The 20,441-nt window shown below is 39.5% G+C and overlaps 2 protein-coding genes across 4 annotated transcripts; one reads left to right on the forward strand and one right to left on the reverse strand.

Moving 5' to 3' along the window:
* Nucleotides 1-1,382: 1,382 nt before the first annotated feature.
* Nucleotides 1,383-7,149, reverse strand: LOC117531068 (UDP-glucuronosyltransferase 2C1-like). 3 transcript variants are annotated; one of them, XM_034194092.1, is made up of 4 exons: nt 6,387-7,149; nt 5,922-6,006; nt 5,277-5,394; nt 1,383-3,517 (listed from the first exon to the last, which is right to left on the reverse strand). In XM_034194092.1, the coding sequence occupies exons 3-4, from the start codon at nt 5,343-5,345 to the stop codon at nt 1,904-1,906; spliced, it is 1,683 nt and encodes a 560-aa protein (XP_034049983.1). In that variant the 5' UTR covers nt 5,346-5,394; nt 5,922-6,006; nt 6,387-7,149; the 3' UTR covers nt 1,383-1,903. The 3 variants fall into 3 exon arrangements, with proteins under 3 accessions (XP_034049983.1, XP_034049985.1, XP_034049986.1); XM_034194094.1 differs by lacking the exon at nt 5,277-5,394 and having other exon boundaries at nt 6,387-7,148; XM_034194095.1 differs by lacking the exons at nt 5,277-5,394; nt 5,922-6,006 and having other exon boundaries at nt 6,387-7,147.
* Nucleotides 7,150-13,332: 6,183 nt separating this feature from the next.
* Nucleotides 13,333-20,441, forward strand: LOC117531382 (endonuclease domain-containing 1 protein-like). The gene is made up of 2 exons (XM_034194473.1): nt 13,333-13,842; nt 19,135-20,441. The coding sequence occupies exons 1-2, from the start codon at nt 13,363-13,365 to the stop codon at nt 19,753-19,755; spliced, it is 1,101 nt and encodes a 366-aa protein (XP_034050364.1). The 5' UTR covers nt 13,333-13,362; the 3' UTR covers nt 19,756-20,441.

Genomic DNA, 20,441 nt, shown 5'->3' on the forward strand with positions numbered 1-20,441 from the left:
TTTGTCTGAAAGCATTTATGTATTTTAATATTGCATTATTATTATTATTATTATTATTATTATTATTATTATTATTATTATTATTATTATTATTATAAACTAGCTCAAACTCATGATACTCTTCAGATGAAACTGCACAAACCTTTTCAGTAATTCAAACACTGATCAGTACACCCTTTCCTAAGCAGCATTTTTTAATTTATTTATTTGACAGCAATCCATTATTATAAAGTTTTGGTACATGCAGCACTAGAGGGGTTGCATGTAGCATTTTGTGTAACTGATTCACAGATACTGGCATTATTAAGAGAAGTTAGAAGGAAGCTATCCTGATAAAAATTCAGTCTTTTATGCATTTTCATGATTGTCCAAAGAAGCGCATCCAGACAGTTATGCCACCTCCCGCCACTCGGGAGCACTGTTGCATAGAAGATGACTCGTAATAAATTGTCTGCTCACAAGACGTTAGTAAACTCAGTTAAAGTAAAATACAACAATTATATATATATATATATATATATAGAAAGAGAGAGAGAGAGAGAGAGAGAGAGAGAGAGAGAGAGAGAGAGAGAGAGAGAGAGAGAGAGAGAGAGAGAGAGAGAGAGAGAGAGAGAAATTCTCTCCAGAAGAACCTTACATTTAAGACATTTTTAAACAAAAAGAGGATTATTATTATGATTGTTGCATAAAACGTTTGATATTTGGGGAATTTGATTTATTTCCATTTAATTAATTAGTTCTTGTTTGTTTTGGAGTTTTTTAAAGATAAAGTACATTTACTTAAGATGGTCATAGGTCGGCATAATGTGGCTTATGAACCATAGCGAAGCTAGTCTTGTTGTTAACAAGACCTATGCAGTCCGTGAGGCCCAGGCTTACCTACAATTTATCCTGGACTAGACGCCAGTCCATTGCAGGTCACTTCCTCAGCCGAGGCCCGTACCCATTTACAGCTCAGTAGACTGAGACATCGATTCAGCTCAGTTGGGTTAACATTAATATAATATATAATCGTCATATAATCTATAGTATTTTTGGTTCAATAAAATCAGTTACACTGAATGTTGTGTTTGGGAAACAACACAATCCAACAAATTGTGTTGTCGCACTTCTTCAGTCTAGAAATGAACTGTTAATCTAGATATGTCAACCAGACTCACATTAATATACTAGGGGAGCTACGACCACTACCTTTGCACCCCCCAGACTAAACCAAACCAACTTTTTTAGGTTCCTTAGATGACCTCAAAACACAATCAGGATGTTCCCAAAGATAAAAACTGTCCTCAAGCCAGTTATCCAAGATGGCGTCCAATATGGCCACCAAAATAGGGTTGTTCACTAAAACACCTTTAAACAACATATAAACAACTTAAATATCACAGAGACTCAATGATAAGGGTCTATTGGTGGCCATTTTGGACACCATTCTGAATCTTAAACCCATAAATGAATTTAGGCACAAATGAGTTTGCTGTGACCTGCAATGGTCTTCCCATTGAATCGCTGTGATATTTATGTTGTTTGTATGTTGTTTAAAAGTGTTGTAGTGAAAAATCCTATTTTGGCAGCCATCTTGGACGCCATCTTGGATAACTGGCTTGAGGCCAGTTTTTAGTTTTGGGAACATTCTGATTGTGTTTTGGGGTTATCTAAGGAACCTAAAAAAGTTGGTTTGGTTTAGTCCTGGGGGTGCAAAGGTAGTGGTCGTAGCGCACCTAGTAATATGGTTGTCTAAATGGGAAACAGAATATATAGTGTAAATAAGTGCTTTGTAAGTACTTTGAATATTGGGGGGTGGGGTGTTGGAATACAGCTATACAGGCCCTTTTAAATAAAGGAATTCTGTCACATTTTGATGTATGTTAGTACACAAGTGCGTGTGTTAATCTCTTGGAAGGACTCAGTCCTGTTTGGGTTTTCTCTTCCTGCACAGTCGACAGCAAAGAAACCGTATTGAAACCACGACAAATACTGTAAATATGAACAACACTGCAAAGAGAAAACATACAACATCCACAGAGTGATACGAGTACCAGGGCATCTTATACGAGTCGGTGCGTAAATGTGATGCTCCTTTGTGCCTGATAACAAACTCAATCCAGTAAAGGGCTGATTCCAAAGGAGGCACCGGTGTGTCCCGATGGAGCTCAGACAGCCGCCTCATGTTATGTCTGTAGGACGGATTATGAAGAACTTCTCTTACTGCATCCAAAAAGCTCTGGGGGGTGAGGTTTGTCACGTCTAGCATTTTGGCAGCACCTCGCACCTCCAGTCTCAAAATGTTCTCAAATTGGTCGAATAGAAGCGGCACGCCCACAACTGGTACCCCGTGATAAATGGACTCATACACCCCGTTGCCACCGCCATGGGATACGAAAGCTTTAATCTTCGGGTGACCCAAGAGGTCATTCTGGGGCATCCAAGTCACCAGTAAAGTGTTGTTGCCGAGGTTGTTGGGGCGCTCACCTATGTACCTCCATATAACCTTCTGAGGAAGTTGGGCAAAGGCAGCAGCTATTTTTGAGGTCATTTCCAAAGGGAGACTTTTGATCAATGTGCCGAGAGACATCAGAATGAACCCATGCTCGCCCGAGCTTTGAACAAACTCCTCGAGTTCAGGCGGTAAAGGCTCTGAGGGTTTGCACTGAAAACCGCCCACGTAAACCAGGTTTGGCATGGTGGGCCTGGGAAATTCAAAGACAAAGTCCACCCTCATCAGCCAAATGTCAGCTCCTTGGAGAAGGTGATAGAAGTTAACATCTGAACCAAAGTACTTTTCTACGAGTCTGTCATATGGAGGGCATACAATGAACCTGTCAACGCACATGTTGAGCAAATAGTAGAATGTGTTTTGAACCCTTTGGAAGAAGGTCATCTTATCTGACACAACATGTCCAGATGTTGGAACATAGGATACAGGTGATGGAGCGATCACAAAGTGTCCTTCTCCACTGGTGATCCACTTTAAATTATACACAAACGGCAACTTAAGCTTATGAGCCACCAGAACACCTACAGGCACACCTGGGTCCAAAAGAACGACGTCAAACTTGGTATCATGTAGATGCTGCATCAGAGACTTGTTCTCAAACATTTCTTCCACAAACAGAAAGGCCTGTTGGTGAATGTTTGCCAGAGAGGACAGCATTTCCCAGTAATACGACAAAAAAGCCATCATGGAAGCCCCTTCTTTCTGGATTGCCAGCATCTTCACAAGAAATGATGAAAAGAAATCTTGCTCCTCGATGTCCATTGCCTCTGGTAGGGTCACGGTGATGGAACGGTAATGCGGTGATGTTTCTTTGATGTACCAACTGGTGGCCGTGCGGACCACGGTGATGTCATGACCCCTGTCATGGAGACTTTGGATCAGCAGGTTCATGCTGAGCCAGTGGCTGCCGTCCACTGGGAACACCAGAATCTTTCCACCCTGGACAACGAGGCTTGTCAGTAGGGGCCCACTCACCACGAGAAGCAGAGAGGTGAAGCTCAGGATGCCCGCCATGGATGTACTCTGACAAAACAAAAATAAATATTCATTTGATGTCCTACAGTAGTGTTCAGAATAACAGTAGTGCTATGTGACTAAAAAGATTAATCCAGGTTTTGAGTATATTCCTTATTGTTACATGGGAAACAAGGTACCAGTAGATTCAGTAGATTCTCACAAATCCAACAAGACCAAGCATTCATGATATGCACACTCTTAAGGCTATGAAATTGGGCTATTAGTTAAAAAAAAAGTAGAAAAGGGGGTGTTCACAATAATAGTAGCATCTGCTGTTGATGCTACAAACTCAAAACTATTATGTTCAAACTGCTTTTTTAGCAATCCTGTGAATCACTAAACTAGTATTTAGTTGTATAACCACAGTTTTTCATGATTTCTTCACATCTGCAAGGCATTAATTTTGTTGGTTTGGAACCAAGATTTTGCTCATTTACTAGTGTGCTTGGGGTCATTGTCTTGTTGAAACACCCATCTCAAGGGCATGTCCTCTTCAGCATAAGGCAACATGACCTCTTCAAGTATTTTGACATATCCAAACTGATCCATGATACCTGGTATGCGATATATAGGCCCAACACCATAGTAGGAGAAACATGCCCATATCATGATGCTTGCACCACCATGCTTCACTGTCTTCACTGTGAACTGTGGCTTGAATTCAGAGTTTGGGGGTCGTCTCACAAACTGTCAGCGGCCCTTGGACCCAAAAAGAACAATTTTACTCTCATCAGTCCACAAAATATTCCTCCATTTCTCTTTAGGCCAGTTGATGTGTTCTTTGGCAAATTGTAACCTCTTCTGTACGTCTTTTATTTAACAGAGGGACTTTGCGGGGGATTCTTGCAAATAAATTAGCTTCACACAGGTGTCTTCTGTCACAGCACTTACAGGTAACTCCAGACTGTCTTTGATCATCCTGGAGCTTTCATGGATCATGGGATTCGTAAGCTGCTGTGTTATTTGTTATTTATTTGTAAAATATGTAATATTTGATAATACTAGTAAAATATAACTCAAAATTAGTTTCTTTTTCTTTCAGCTAATTTCAAAACTTTATTTCAGGAAATTTTTAACTTTAATTTTTACTTGTTCCACTGGAAGATTTTGCTTACATTTTCATTCATTCATTCATTCATTTTCTGAGGTTTATTTGGATCCGGGTCGTGGTGACAGCAGACTAAGCAGCTCATCCCACACTTCCCTATCCTCAGCCAAGTCCTGTAACTCTTCCTGCGGGTTCCCCAGCCAGCTGGGAAATATAATCCCTCCAGCGTGTCCTGGGTCTTCTCCGTGGCCTCCTCTCAGTTGGACGTGTCAGGAAGACCTCCCTATGGAGACGATCAGGGGGCATCCTGACCAGATGTCCCAACCACCTCAACTGGCTCCTTCAGTGCAAAGAAACAGTGGTTCTATAGGAGTCTCTCCAAGATAGTTGAGCTTCTCACCCTGTCCAGGAATGTAAGTCCAGATACCCAATGGAGGAATCTCATTTCCGCCGCTTGTATCCCCAACCTTATTCTTCCAATCATTACCCAAAGTTCATGACAATAGGTGAGGATAGGAGTGTATATCAACTGGTAAATTGAGAGTCTCACCTTCTGGCTCAGTTCCTTCTTTACTACGATGGCCCAGTACAACGTCGGTAAGATTTCAGATACCACTCAATCGGTCTATCAGTTTCACACTCCAACTTACCCCCACTTGTGAACAAGACCCTGAGATACTTAAAGTCCTCCACCTGAGGCAATAACTCTTCTCTCACCCAGAGGGGACAATCCATTGTTTTCCAACAGAGGACCATGGTCTCAGATTTGGTGGTGCTGAGTCTCATCCCAGTCGCTTCACACTAGGCCTGCTCAAGGTGCATCAGAGGTCACCGTCTGTTGAAAACAACACAACCACATCATCTGCAAAAAGCAGAGATGTAACTCTGATGTCACCAAACTGGACACCCTCCAGTCCCTGACTGTGCCTTGAAATCCCATCCAGAAACCTCATGAACAGGATATGTGACAACACCCACCGGTAGTCCAACACCCACCGGGAGTCCAACACAAAATATTTTGTTTTGGGGTTTTTTTTTGTTTTTTTTTTACATGAAAACAATATTTTTTCATGTGCAAAATTTAAAAAACCTCACTGTCATTGTTCATTCTGAGTTCTGTTTAATTGGATTATTTCCTAAAAACACATCTTTATATCTTACTGGAATTTTACTTCGATAATTGGATCTTATATTTAGTGTAGATTACATATTTTGACTAGTAACTGGAAAACATAAAATTGTGTTTCTATTCTTGTGCTAAAGCTTATTTTAAATGCTTCTCCTCCATTATTGTTTATGTTTGCAGTGTTCTGCAATGTCTTCCATGGAGAAATGTGACACCCACCATGGAGGTGCACATACCGCAATGAATGTTCAACGATGGTGGCCTTTGACTGCGCCAGTGAGCGGAGAGTAGAGCAGAGACTTCTCCCAATGAAGGCTAATCCTAAGAATTTACCAAAATGTTAAAAACTAAGATAAAAAAAAAGGAAAAGTACAAACAGAAACATCAGTTTTCAAATGCAGCTGTTGAATTTTTACTACCAAATAGCACCACCAGCAGTTCTGGGGTGGTAAACATCTGTGCAAACAAATGATGCCCTGGAGAGTTTACTGAATGTAGAAACAATTTAAATTAGTATAATTTATCAGCCAAGTCATGCTGGCCTTTAGAAATGTAAGTCATCTTAGTCTCTGCCTTAACCAGGAACTTGTCTCTGTGCACAACACATTACCATTGTTCACATTTCCTCACCTTCTCTTATGCAAAATCTAAAAATAAGTTGGTTTTGTGGTACTAGATAAAGAAAGGCCAATGCAACGTACCTTAAATCCCTGAAACAGTGGACAAATGCACTGTGGGCCTTGTCGGAACAAGAAAAGTCCAAAGAGAATCCAAACTGCACAAGTGGTTATGTAATAAAAACGGGTCGTGGAGGCGGGCGTTATTCAGATGTGTGTAGAGTTACACTGGAATGTACTACATTCTGTGAAGTTAACTCCATGTTGGCCATTTGTTGATCATGAAGTAGTCTGAAGCAGTCAAAGTGAGTAGCTTAAAAATAATAAATTAAAAGCAAAGATATTTGACTTGAAAGGGAAATAGACTACCTTGGGTGTAAATGTTGGGTTGTTAGGAGTATGGTTGACTAAAAACTTAATATTTTACTCCAAAGATCATACTGACATACTACTCGTAGATATAATCCAAATTTGTAATGTTTGTCACATTATTTTAATAAGAACTTGAGGACTGCATGTTAGTTGTTTTCTATATTAGGCTGACAGATTTCATCCAAGCAGGTTTGGATGATGGTGTAGAATCTTAGATAAGGTGTTTAACACCCATCTGCTAATCACCATGATAGTTGATTGTGGTAAATTGTTGGTGTTCAGCCTTGGTAGCTGGCCTTGATGCACATTCCAGAGATAAGATAGAGGAAATGACTGAGCCAACTTATTTGGACATTCCCATGAACAACTTATCTGACTTCATCAAGCAACAGACTATCTCTGTCATCTGGGCTTTTTACAGAAGCTTCATGAAGGTAATTTCACTGGAACATGCTGTGATCTCTGGAGGTAGCAGAAACAATCCCATGGAGATCCAAAAAACTACCATCCCTGGTTCTCAAGACCAGGCACCTAAGTGGCTCTACTCTGCTCTTTTCTACTATTCTATTTTACTTTTCCTTTTTAGATATTTAGATATACCTTACTATACTAGCATAGTTCCACCTTAGAATTGGAATATAATATATAAGATATACCTTACTGAATTTTCATGGAGACATTGTGGCTAAGGTTCAGCTTTGGTTGCTAGTCACAAAATTTTCATGAAATATCATCCATGAGTGTACAGAGAACAAGTACATATGTCCTCCACACCTATACCTTCAAAGTTCAAAGAATGGTTTGATTTAAATAAATAATCACTTCATTTTGGTAAAACAAAGTGTATCATATTTGGAAATAAACCCAGTAATTTATGTAGAAATTTACAATTACACAATATTGATATTGAAATTGAACTTGTAAATGAAACTAAATTTCTTGGGGTTTTCACTGACGAGAAACTGTGTTGGAAAACACATAAATTATGTTAAATCAAAAATGTCAAAAGCCATTGCTATTTTATATAAAGCACAAGACTTCCTCTCCCAACACTCATTATTTACCTTATATCATTCATTAATTGTTCCGTATATGACCTATTGTATTGAAGTTTGGGGAACCACCTACAAAACAAATACAAATGCAATATTTTTATGACAAAAGAAAGCCAACAAATCCATTGTTTGTATGTTTACACATTTTAAAATTTTGGGACCTGATTGATTATAGCATAATACAAATTATGTTCAAAGTAAAAAATAAACTTTTACCAAAACATGTCCAGGACCTGTTTGAAATGAGGGACTCTAGTTAGAATTTGCGAGGAACATTATTATTTCAAAAATCAAAGATTCAAACTACTGTAAAAAGTCATTGTGTTTCTGTTAAAGCTGTTAAAATTTGGAATTTGTGCCTGGATAACATAAAATCACTCGGTAACTTGGTTGGCTTTAAAAGGCTCTATAAAAATTATGTAATTACCTGTTATGGTGTGATGAATTAGGTTTATCGATTTTGTTTTGTGTGGGGGGAGGAGGGGGGGTTGTGCATGGCGCGCTGCTGTTTGCATGTTTGTGTTTTGAAATTTTAGTTCAGTGATTAATTTATATTTTGTAGTAGTTATTATGGGTATATGTATATTTTTATATACATATGTATACATTTTTACCTTTTGGTTAAAGGGGTGGGCATTTGTAAGCTTTTGCTTCTGCCTACACCCTTACGGGCACATGGGTGCATTGTTGGATTGTTTTCTTTGTGAGTTCACGTTGTTATTTTGGATCTGTGTGTGCTGAATAAATTCATTCATTCAATATACCTTCAAATACTAAGGGTGCTATCTTCAGGTAGGGTAAATACCACAAACTCTTTATGGACTACAATCAGACTATATTAGCTCTAATCTTCTTTGACTAACCAGACTTAAATGGAAACGAGCCCTGTGACTGAAATAACGTGTAAATCAGGTCACTGTTACTATGGTGATGATTCCCACAAATGGAATTACCCATATGCCATGTTTTGTTAGTTTTAGCTAAAGGCCCTTGAAGATATGATGAAAAATGTTCAGCTGGATGAACAATGTTCTCAGTCTCCTCAACTACACATATTTGTTTGGGTGGGCTTTCAGTGGCTTCCTGGACTCAGCCATCAGAAGTGTATCTGTGTGCTGCGAAAGTGTTTAACTTGTCCAGTAAACGCAATCACTTTTCTTGGCCATGACATCCATGTCTCTGTGACCTTGGCCTTTGAGACAGGGGGGCACTTGGGAAGAGTTTATAGACTTATGAGGTCACAGTACTGAGGTGTTTGGTGATGCCGATATCTTTACAAGAAACTGAAGGTCCACGTCTTGAGGGCCCTAGTGCTTCCTGTCTTCCTGTCTGGTTGTTAAACTTGGATGCTAAGCCTAAGTTGATGACTGTATGTCTTTGAAACTTGGTCTCTTCAGAGGATTCTTGGGTTCCACTGGAATGACTCTGCGTCAAACAAGTGGTTACTTAGGGAGACAGTTGACGAGCATGTCTTGCATGGTGAGAGAGAGCATTTTGCCTATGTTCTGTGTTTCCTTGGGCATGATCCAGCACACAGATCCAATGCTGAGGACCCCATTGGCTGAAGAAGGCCAAGGAGACGCGGACCCGGCGCTACGAGGGGGCGTTTGGGGGCGACGCCCCCTCACGTCATCAGCCTCGCCCCCTCAGATGTTAGAGTTATCAAAAAATAAAAATAAAAAAGAAAGAAAAAGAAATACTGAAAAATATAGCAAAATATTAGTTATTCAATAATATCACGTATTTAATAAATAAACCAAATTAATTAACTAAAGTAATTAATTTTAAAACAAATGGATATGGCGTGTGTCTGTGTCAAGCAATTTGATAGGTTGAGGGTTGCGCTTCTCAGTGCGGCAGAGGGCAAAGCTCGATTTATTCAAGCAGTGTCAAGGGCCTTTCACACTGCAAGCTTCAGCCACTGAACTATATACTGACGGGATATAGTATATAGTCAGTATATAGTTCAGTGGCTTCAGCGCGATGCTTTAACGCTTCGTAACGCCAGGCCAGTGCGTTTCCAACGCATCGTGATGTCAGACGCGTCACTTCAGAAGCGGCAAGGGGGCAGAGATTGCAGCCACGTTACACTCTGGCTGTTTCCACAACCTGAAAAAAGTTGAGCGATCACCATCTTGAATTTGGGTCGCCTGAACCACAAAAAAGCTTAAAAAACCAGCAGTAGAACGATTCTCCCATCACCATGCTGGGAGAAGCTTTTTTTCCAGCTACTTTTCAGAGTGACGCCGACCGAGGGAGGACTGACGTATTGGTGGGATATCGATCGAACCGCGACAGCGGGCCGACCCGCACGGACAAGCCGGCCTTCAGGCATCATTCCTGGGCAGAGCAAGGCAGGCAGCCGGGGTGATGGAGCAAACCCACTCAGTCCAAAATCTCCCACTTTTTGGATATATGCGAAGTCCCAGTTTGCTCAGCGGAGGTTAATTCTGCAGCTTTATCAAGGTGAGGATAAAATAAAAGTAAAACATGACGTTTCTGCACTGCTGTGAAGGTTTAATGATCAGCTAACGTTAGCTTAGCTTTTTAGCACAGTTGATCTGAGTGAACACTTTAATTTGTAAATGGTTCAGTCTTTTTAATTTTTACCAAATAAAGCTACAACTTTTTCAGACACCACAAAAGCTCAACTTTAAATAACTTATTTTTTCGGGCGTTTTTTTCCATCATTTTTTTTTTTTTTTTTTTTTTTTTTTGCCGTTTTTTTCCCCCTTTTTATATATATATATATATATATATATATATATATATATATATATATAACTGTTTAGTGTTTCTTTATATTTAAAGAAACATTTTTATTTGTCCCAATCAGGAACATTTGCTGTGCAGACAACCAAACTTCCATTGATGAGCTGAACACCACGAAGTCCAGTCAAAAGAAAACATCTCTGCTCTTCAAAATAGGACAAAAGCAGGGGTAGGCAACCTGTTCCAGAAAGAGCCATGAGGGTGCAGGTTTTCTTTGCAGCCACTGACTCCACCAGGTGATTTTACTGATTAATATCACTTTGAGCAGATGGAATCAGTTAATCAGTGAAATCACCTGGTGGAGTCAGTGGCTGCAAAGAAAACCTGCACCCTCATGGCTCTTTCTGGAACAGGTTGCCTACCCCTGGACAAAAGTGTCTTCAGCAACACCACCAGAGTTCAAAGCTGCAGAAGAGACCTTCATCTGGTCCCAAGAATCCAGCAGAACATCACCTGCTTCTAAATAAAAGGCTCTTTCAACAGCAACTATTTTATTATTTTTTAAAAAGCTGTTTCATTTTATATTTTAACAATAAATGAACGGATCATTAAAAATGTCCACGAATCAAAGTCAAAAGACATTTGCACAAGTAGAAGCTCTCCACTTATTGTGCTCAAATTCATATTTTAGAAATGAATCTGTCCTGATAACAACATTAAAGGCAATTACATATTTTGACGAAATTATAAGTTTAAGTGACTATATATAAAAAAAACATGAGGTTTATGTCACAGAAATCCTACTTTACAATCACACTGCAGTCATTGTTAAATTATTTCCTGTTGCATTTATAATAAACATTTGTATTTATTTTTCAGGTTGAAAAGAGATAATCTACCAGACTTTAAAAAAAAGTACAAATTTCCATGTTATTTTATTTGTCTAAAAATAAATGTCCAAGGTTCCTTATGTTAAACAAGAAATTATCTAATCTGAAATAACAGGTGGTTTTAATTTACAGATGAAAGGTTTCTAAAGAACCATTTATTGATTTATTTAACTATTTTAATTACAAGTGTTCTAAACAGATCAGTGGTTTCTGCACCAATCGGATTGGTGTCTTCCACGAGTCTTCCGTGTTTTGGCCTGACGCGTCGTTCCTATTGGACAACGCGAAGGTACGTCACAGCTCAAGAGTGTCGAAAGTTGGCGCACCTCATCTAGACAGAACACCGGGTCACAAACTAACTGCAACACGTCCACTTTACACCACATTGTCACTTTTTCTTTGCATTGTCACTTTGTTTACGTGTAATTTTTCCAAAAATCCATTGTTTATGCTGTGTTTTTTCCCCTGGAAGTAGAGAAATTTCGCTGGTCTACAGCCAAAATGCTTCTGAAATAAAGATAGTTAAACTTTACAAATTTTGGGCCACGAAGAATGAAAATGTGTGAAATTGTTGATTGGCTGTAGTTTTAAGAAATGCTACTACTGTGCAACTAAGGATTAATATATAACCCTTTTGCTGATTTTTAAAGTGTTACAAAAAGAGAACGGGTGAAATATTATCCAAACAGTCAGAGAAACATAAAAAAGACCTATGGTTATGATTTTTCATGAAAACTCTACTGTTAACACAATATATTTATGTATCTGCAAAATGTAAATCCTTGTATATCTTGGAAACAGTGGCCAATTAGCCATTGTTATTGTCATATTTGAATTCAACATGCCAAAATCCATAATAAATGGCACATTTTATTTCTGAAGCAGACAACTTTTAAACATTTGTATACCAGATATCCACTGGAGTCCCTCAGGGCTGCATTTTATCTCCTTTGTTGTTTGTTTTTTATACTAACCTCTGTCAAAGCCAACACGATAATCATCACATCATAAAATATGCAGATGATTCAGTCATCCTGTCCCTTTTGCACGGTGATGACTCCACAGACCACAGTTTGGTCTTGCTGGACTTTTTAGAGTGGTGCCATTCATCTTTTCTACGTATAAATGTGGATAAAACCAAAGAAATGCACATTGATTTCAGGAAAACACCACCTGTTCTGAATCATATGTCCATTGATGGGAAGCCCATAGATGTTGACAATTATAAGTATCTGGGCACCCAAACTGATAATAAATTATCCTTTGAATTGCAGGTTAATGCACTGTGCAGTAAGGCACATCAGAGAATGCAGTTTCTGCGAAAACGTAGGAATTATAACGTAGATGGTGTCTTCATGAAAATGTTCTACAGTTGCTTTGTGGAGTCTGTGTTAACCTTTTCCTTCCTGTGTTGGCTCAACCTATTGAACCTTAAGAATCGCAACCGTCTTTGTAATATTGTCAACGAATGTGGTAAAATTATGGGAACTCAGTGCATGGACATTATGGACCTTTTTAAAACAAGGGTTGTGTCAAAAGCCAGGAAAATTATGGCCAATTCTGCACACCCTCTGCACCCACAATTTAAGTTTCTGCCCTCGGGCAGACGCCTGGTAATGCCCAGATGCAGAACCAACAGACTAAAAAACTCTTTTATTCCCACAGCCATTGCTCTCCTAAATGAGGACTCACTGTTGCACTTAAGTCTACACTGACTCGCACCTTATTTCTGGGCTCTTGTTTTGTATATTTATTCTGCTGTGTTTTTAGGTTTTTTATGAATTTGTGTGATGTGGCTTTATGAATGTAATGTAATTTTTAATGCTGACTGCACCTGAATTGCCCCCATGGGGACTAAATAAATGATCAAATCAAAACCAGTGTTACGTCATATTTTACCCGTTTAGCGGCCGCCCTCAAATGAGGAAAAAAAAACATCAGAAGACTACAGCTGAATTACAGCTGGGGGTCAAAATTAACACCTTATTTTATCCCATAAATTGAGCCCAAAAGTTCATAAATATGTAAATCATGCACATTCAGCAATTTTTTTCTTCTTCAAAACAGTCTGGTCAAAGTGATGTTGCTTCTGCTTTCACTAAGAGGTCACGTGTCACTAAAAAGGGAACACGTCTGCAAATGAAATCACACAACATTGTTTCTCACACAGTTTATCTCGTTCGGCAACATTTCACAAACCAGTTTTTGCGCCCATTTCCAATTACCAGGATGACACGTTTCCACGCGGCGGTTCTGTCTGTCGTATTCCACACAGGATGGTGGTGTCTGTGTACAGCTGATGTTGGGGATTTCACTCCATGCCTGCAGTTCTTCTACATGTCTTGGCCCCCCAAAGGTCTGACTGGAACCCCGATCTGCCAGCGTTATAACAACCAGTACCGGTTTGCCACGCTGTACAGTCGCCCACGCCGCTCTCCTTGGCTCTCGGCGTATTTGTACACTGCACCAGAAGGGAAGAGACCTTCAGCATCCTGGAAGTTTGAGCCACAGGTGAGGATGTACTATAGACCGACTGTTCAGTTTGGAACGTGATTTAATCTGAACTTTTGGGGGAAGGAAGGGGGAAGACAGGAAAAAATAAAATGTACGTGGTCTGTCCATAAATTAACGGTCCTTTTTATTTTTTTTAAAAACTATATGGATTTCATTCATATGTTTTTACGTCAGACATGCTTGAACCCTCATGCGCATGCGTGAGTTTTTCCACGCCTGTCGGTGGCGTCATTCGCCTGTGAGCACGCCTTGTGGAAGGAGTGGTCCCGCCCCCTCGTCGGATTTTCATTGTCTGGAAATGGCGGAATGAAAAGGACTTTTTTTCCATCAGAATTTTTTCAGAAGCTGTTAGAGACTGGCACCTGGAAACCATTCGAAAAATTTATCTGGCTTTCAGTGAAAATTTTACGGGCTTCACAGAGAATAAGGACTTTAACTACAGCTTTAAGGACGGTCGGTGCTGCGAGCTGCGACGATGCGGCACAAACCACTGGATCATTTCTAAGCTGATGGCTCTGTGGATACGAGACCGTCGTGTGCTCTTTCTCTGGTTATCACAAGAGCTGGACATCAGCCATTTTCCGGCAGATTTCACTTTTAACAAGAGATTTTGTCATGGAAAGCCGCGCGGAGGCTTCGCGCGTCACGACCGATTCGCTGATGAAGCGAGACAAAGGAACACCTCCGTTTCGGAGTGTTAGAGGACAAGTTGGGACATGTCCAGCTCTCCACAAGTTCTTTTATACTCACTCGACTGGTAAGCACTGAAAGCCGAGCTGGACATGTCCCAACTTGTCCTCTAACACTCCGAAACGGAGGTGTTCCTTTGTCTCGCTTCATCAGCGAATCGGTCGTGACGCGCGAAGCCTCCGCGCGGCTTTCCATGACAAAATCTCTTGTTAAAAGTGAAATCTGCCGGAAAATGGCTGATGTCCAGCTCTTGTGATAACCAGAGAAAGAGCACACGACGGTCTCGTATCCACAGAGCCATCAGCTTAGAAATGATCCAGTGGTTTGTGCCGCATCGTCGCAGCTCGCAGCGCGGCGCACCGACCGTCCTTAAAGGGGTCCTTAAACCTGTAGTTAAAGTCCTTATTCTCTGTGAAGCCCGTAAAATTTTCACTGAAAGCCAGATAAATTTTTCAAATGGTTTCCAGGTGCCAGTCTCTAACAGCCTCTGAAAAAATTCTGATGGAAAAAAAGTCCTTTTCATTCCGCCATTTCCAGACAATGAAAATCCGACGAGGGGGCGGGACCACTCCTTCCACAAGGCGTGCTCACAGGTGAATGACGTCACCGACAGGCGTGGAAAAACTCACACATACGCACGATGGTTCAAGCATGTCTGACGTAAAAACATATGAATGAAATCCATATAGATTTGAAAAAAAATAAAAAGGTACAATACTTTATGGACAGACCTCGTATATACAACCCCAATTCCAATGAAGTTGGGACGTTGTGTAAAATGTAAATAAAAACAGAATCCAATGATTTGCAAATCCTCTTTAACCTATATTCAATTGAATACACCACAAAGACAAGATATTTAATGTTCAAACTGATAAACTTTATTGTTTTTGTGCAAATATTTGCTCATTTTGAAATGGATGCCTGCAACACGTTTCCAAAAAAGTTGGGACAGTGGTATGTTTACCACTGTTACATCACCTTTCCTTCCAACAACACTCAATAAGCGTTTGGGAACTGAGGACACTAATTGTTGAAGCTTTGTAGGTGGAATTCTTTTCCATTCTTGCTTGATGTACGACTTCAGTTGTTCAACAGTCCGGAGTCGCCGTTGTCGTATTTTGCGCTTCATAATGAGCCACACATTTTCAATGGGTGACAGGTCTGGACTGCAGGCAGGCCAGTCTAGTACCTGCACTCTTTTACTACAAAGCCATGCTGTTGTAACATGTGCAAAATGTGACTTGGCATTGTCTTGCTGAAATAAGCAGGGATGTCCCTGAAAAAGACGTTGCTTGGATGGCAGCATTTGTTGCTCCAAAACCTGGATGTACCTTTCGGCATTGATGGTGCCATCACAGATGTGTAAGTTGCCCATGTCATGGGCACTAACACACCCCCATACCATCACAGATGATGGCTTTTGAACTTTGCGCTGGTAACAATCTGGATGGTCTTTTTCCTCTTTTGTCCAGAGGAAATGATGGCCATGATTTCCAAAAACAATTTGAAATATGGACTCAGCACACTTTTCCACTTTGCGTCTGTCCATTTCAAATGTGCTCGGGCCCAGAGAAGGCGGCTGCATTTCTGGATGTTGTTGATGTATGACTTTCGCTTTGCATGGTAGAGTTTTAACTTGCACTTGTAGATGTAGCGACGAACTGTGTTAACTGACAATGGTTTTCTGAAGTGTTCCTGAACCCACGCGGTAAGATCATTTACACAATGATGTCGGTTTTTAATGCAGTGCCGCCTGAGGGATCGAAGGTCACGTGGATTCAATGTTGTTTTTTGGCCTTTCCACTTATGTGTAGAAAATTCTCCAGATTCTCTGAATTTTATTTTATATTGTGGGCTGTAGATGATGGAATCCCTTAATTCCTTGCAATTGAATGTTGAGAAACATTGTTCTTAAACTGTTGGACTATTTCTTCACACAGTTGTTCACAAAGTGGTGATCCTTGCCCCATCTTTGGTTGTGAAGTGCTGAGCCTTTTGGGGATGCTCCTTTTATATCCAATCATGACACTCACCTGTTTCCAATAAACCTGTTCACCTGTGGAATGTTCCAAACAGGTGTTCTTTGAGCATTCATCAACTTTCCCAGTCTTTTGTTACCACTGTCCCAGCTTTTTTGAAATGTGTTGCAGGAATCCATTTCAAAATGAGCAAATATTTGCAGAAAAACAATAAAGTTTATCAGTTTGAACATTAAATATCTTGTCTTTGTGGTATATTCAACTGAATATAGGTTGAAGAGGATTTGCAGATCATTGTAATCTGTTTTTATTTACATTTCACAGAACATCCCAACTTCATTGGAATTGGGGTTGTAAGTCATATTTGAGTGACTGATGCTATACTTGAGATATTTTTTATGGAATAGATTGTTTCTGCATAATAGGAGTGTTTTCATCAAATTTATAAAAATGAGGAAATGGCGTGCCACTAAAAGAGAACTGTCTCATCAGTGAGGTGTCATGTGCCTGTGCTGCATTGTTCATTAATTCAAATTTGGAAAAATGTGGAAAGAGCTTTCAACTTTTACAATTTTTGAATTTCTACTCTCTTTTTCTATGAGTACTTGTCTGCACAGAACCAATCTTTTGATCACTTATATCTACATAATTAACATGGTATTTGAAGTCGACCATATGTTTGTAGCACATTAAAGTACAGTGTGTAGGATTTAGTCATCTAGTGGTGATGCTGCAGAATGCATTATGCCATCACATGATCAGGAAGCGATTGTAGCTCACAGCAGCTCCCATTGAAAATAACGGAGAGACAGCCTGTGATTCTCGCATGTTTACATAAAATAAACACAATAACATCTATAAACCCAGAGAATATATTCAGGAGAGTTTTAGGCACAATATAAAAATAGTTTTATGTTGCGATGTTAATGGTGGCTGTGTGCAGCGGTTAAAGTGCAGCGTGAACAGAGCATCTCAATGCAGTTCTCAATGTCACTGAGATCTCGCAGCGCGGTGAGCCAACATTTATGTGTCAAGATAATATTGAGTGCACGTTTTACAATATAATAAAACGTGCGCACAATATAAGAAAATGAGTGCACATTCTCTCCACATGCAAAACATTTTGTGATGACACTTCCAGGGCTCTGTAAAAATGCCTGTTTTTACAAATAAAAAAATTGAATATTTTACAAAAGCACATTTATCTGTAAACACCAACACACGACACACATCACATTAACGTGTTGGTTTACATAATGAATGACTGAACCAATCAGTGTTTAGCAGAGGCACATTTTACCCAGAATCCTTTGCAATCTGTCTGTGTTTGTTACAGAACCTCAGAATTAGTGCATTATTCAACATTAAAAGATATATGTTATATTTTAACTTTGTACAAATGACAGAATTGACATTAATGGAGTTATTCTATCAGTATTAATGTTATTTATAAATCGAAACCATAAGTCAGCACTGCTTTATTTTCCAAGACCTCGGCCTGACCGGAGTGTTGTAATTGGGTAGAGAGTTGGGCTTTGTGGCTGCTGTCAGCTTACGTCTGTGCTGGAAGCCATGTAGTAAACAAGAGCTTCCAGCAGGGGGCAAGATGTTCAAAGACAGAAGTGTGAGCTCATTGTTTGGGTCTGTTGTTGCTTTTGATGCTACCAGAAGCGATTGTGGTGTTAAAACTCAAATTCAGTTTATTAATAGTTGCAAATGTTAACTGTAAATTTTTAAATGTTAACGTTCAATTGCAAGGAATTTAGCAATTCCATCATCTACAGTCCATAATATAATCAGAAAAAGTTATCTTTATCAAAGATAACTTTTCAGTTATCTGATTATCTGTTATCAAAGTTCATTTTTTGGTTATTTGTGCCCACCACTGGTCATGAGTTTGTACATGTATTCACACTTCCATGCATTTTATTATGTTACGTTATGTGTGATGCACTATTTCACAAAAATGAGGGTTCACAAACATGTTAAGCTGAACTAGCAACCAGTAAGTAGACAGTGTACATAGAAGATTAGACACTGATTCCTCTTTCTTCAGTCCTCTAGCCGTGCTGCATTATGGGAAAGACAGAGCAAATATGTCTCTTTTAGACTACTGTACCAACATGGTGGTGCCTCCATGATGGGGCCTGCACCCATGTAGAAATGAAGGGTTCATTCCAATGAAGAGATGATTATGAATGCTGTATTCCATTTATGCTTTTAAACACCCCTAAATCCTATGTTTTGTAGCTGTAAATAAAAATCGAACATACAAGGTGAAATATATGCACGTTTTTGTAAATACCTTATTGTCTGGAGTATAAGCCGCAGGTACTTGTATTAGTAGTTTTGGAGGTTCTGCAGCTTATACACTGGTATGACATAAAATGTGTATTTGCTGTACATACATGTATTTACTGTACCTGTAAAAATATATTATATATAAATATATCATTTTACTTCATTTTTTGAGCAGTCAGGGTAAATAAACTGAAGTCAAGTTCTCTTGAGCTTGCGGTTGCATGTTAAGTGAAACCTCTATTGGCTTATGACCAACCAATGCAAGTAAAACCATTTAAAACTACATAATTGTTTCCTTCTGCCATATAATGTGCAGCTTGCCTATCCAAAAGCTGATGGAAACATGCTGCCATTCCCCCCGGGCCCTCTGGACCAGATTATTGTGGACAGCCAAGCAGTGGAGCTGGACTACATTAATTCTACATACACACGAGGCCATCTCAATCCCAGCCTACACCACCAGCATCAAGACGACCGCTCCTCCACCTTCACCCTGACGAATGTGGTTCCTCAGAAAGGGGGTTCCAATGATGGACCTTGGGAAACCCTGGAGCAGACTATCAACAAAACCTTACAAACCTACTGTCTTGACAAAGCTTACATAGTAACAGGAATCATCCCTTACGAGAAAGATGACCGCTGGCTCAAGGATCATCGTGTGGCAATACCTGAGTACCTTTGGTCAGCCTACTGCTGTCCAAATTACAACAACAGTCTTCCGAAAGAGCTACTCGGTACCTTTCCCACATATGCTGTCATTGGTCGCAATGACCGCAACAGCACTGAGGACATTGTTCCGGTCAGCAAAACGACTCCGAAAAAGTTCAGGGGATACGATGTGAGAAAGATGCCACTAGATACTCTTGAAATGTATCTTAAAGACAGATTCAAAGCTGTCGTCAGTGTTTTTTATCAACAGTGCTCTGGTCAACAGTGAGATCGGCACTCATAACAGACTCAAACATCTATAAATCCGAGCAACTATAGGTTGTTCGGGTTTATAGATGTTTATATAACTATAGGCTTATATAACTATAATCCAGAACAATTTAGGCTGTTATGTCTTTAATCTGCTCTGGCTGCAATCTAGCATTGTACCCAACATCCCACACTACGGAATTAGACTCTGAGAACTTCGGAAACATTAAAAGTGAAGCACTGTTCAGCCTTCCAGTTATGTAACATAACTCGTATTAGTTTTCTGTTAGCAATGGTGGGTCCAGTTAAGGTAATCAACTATCAGCTATTTTTTCCCATGAGTTTTTCATTTGAGAATTAGCATTTGATCTAACTTTTATAACTATTAGTGGACCAATGAGCTTCCACTCAATTTATTTCTGCCAACTTGAGGTCAGCTAACACTTTCTGAATAAAGTTTAATGGTCAAAAATATTTGTTAATCCTAAAATCATGCATGTTTGTTGATACTGGATCTTAAATATTAATCCAATAAGAAAAAATTACACAAAGGCAAGACGCATCACCTCAAGGAGATGGCAAATAAGGTCAAGCCAGTGTAAATGCATTAAATAAGTTCTTTAAATTATTTTCCTTGTGTGTTTTTCTTAATATTTCATATTTAATACTTTCTGTACTGTGAATAAACTGTTTGTTGATTGTGAA

This window comes from Thalassophryne amazonica, chromosome 18 (assembly GCF_902500255.1).
Source record: "Thalassophryne amazonica chromosome 18, fThaAma1.1, whole genome shotgun sequence".
NCBI classification, from domain to species: Eukaryota; Metazoa; Chordata; class Actinopteri; order Batrachoidiformes; family Batrachoididae; genus Thalassophryne; species Thalassophryne amazonica.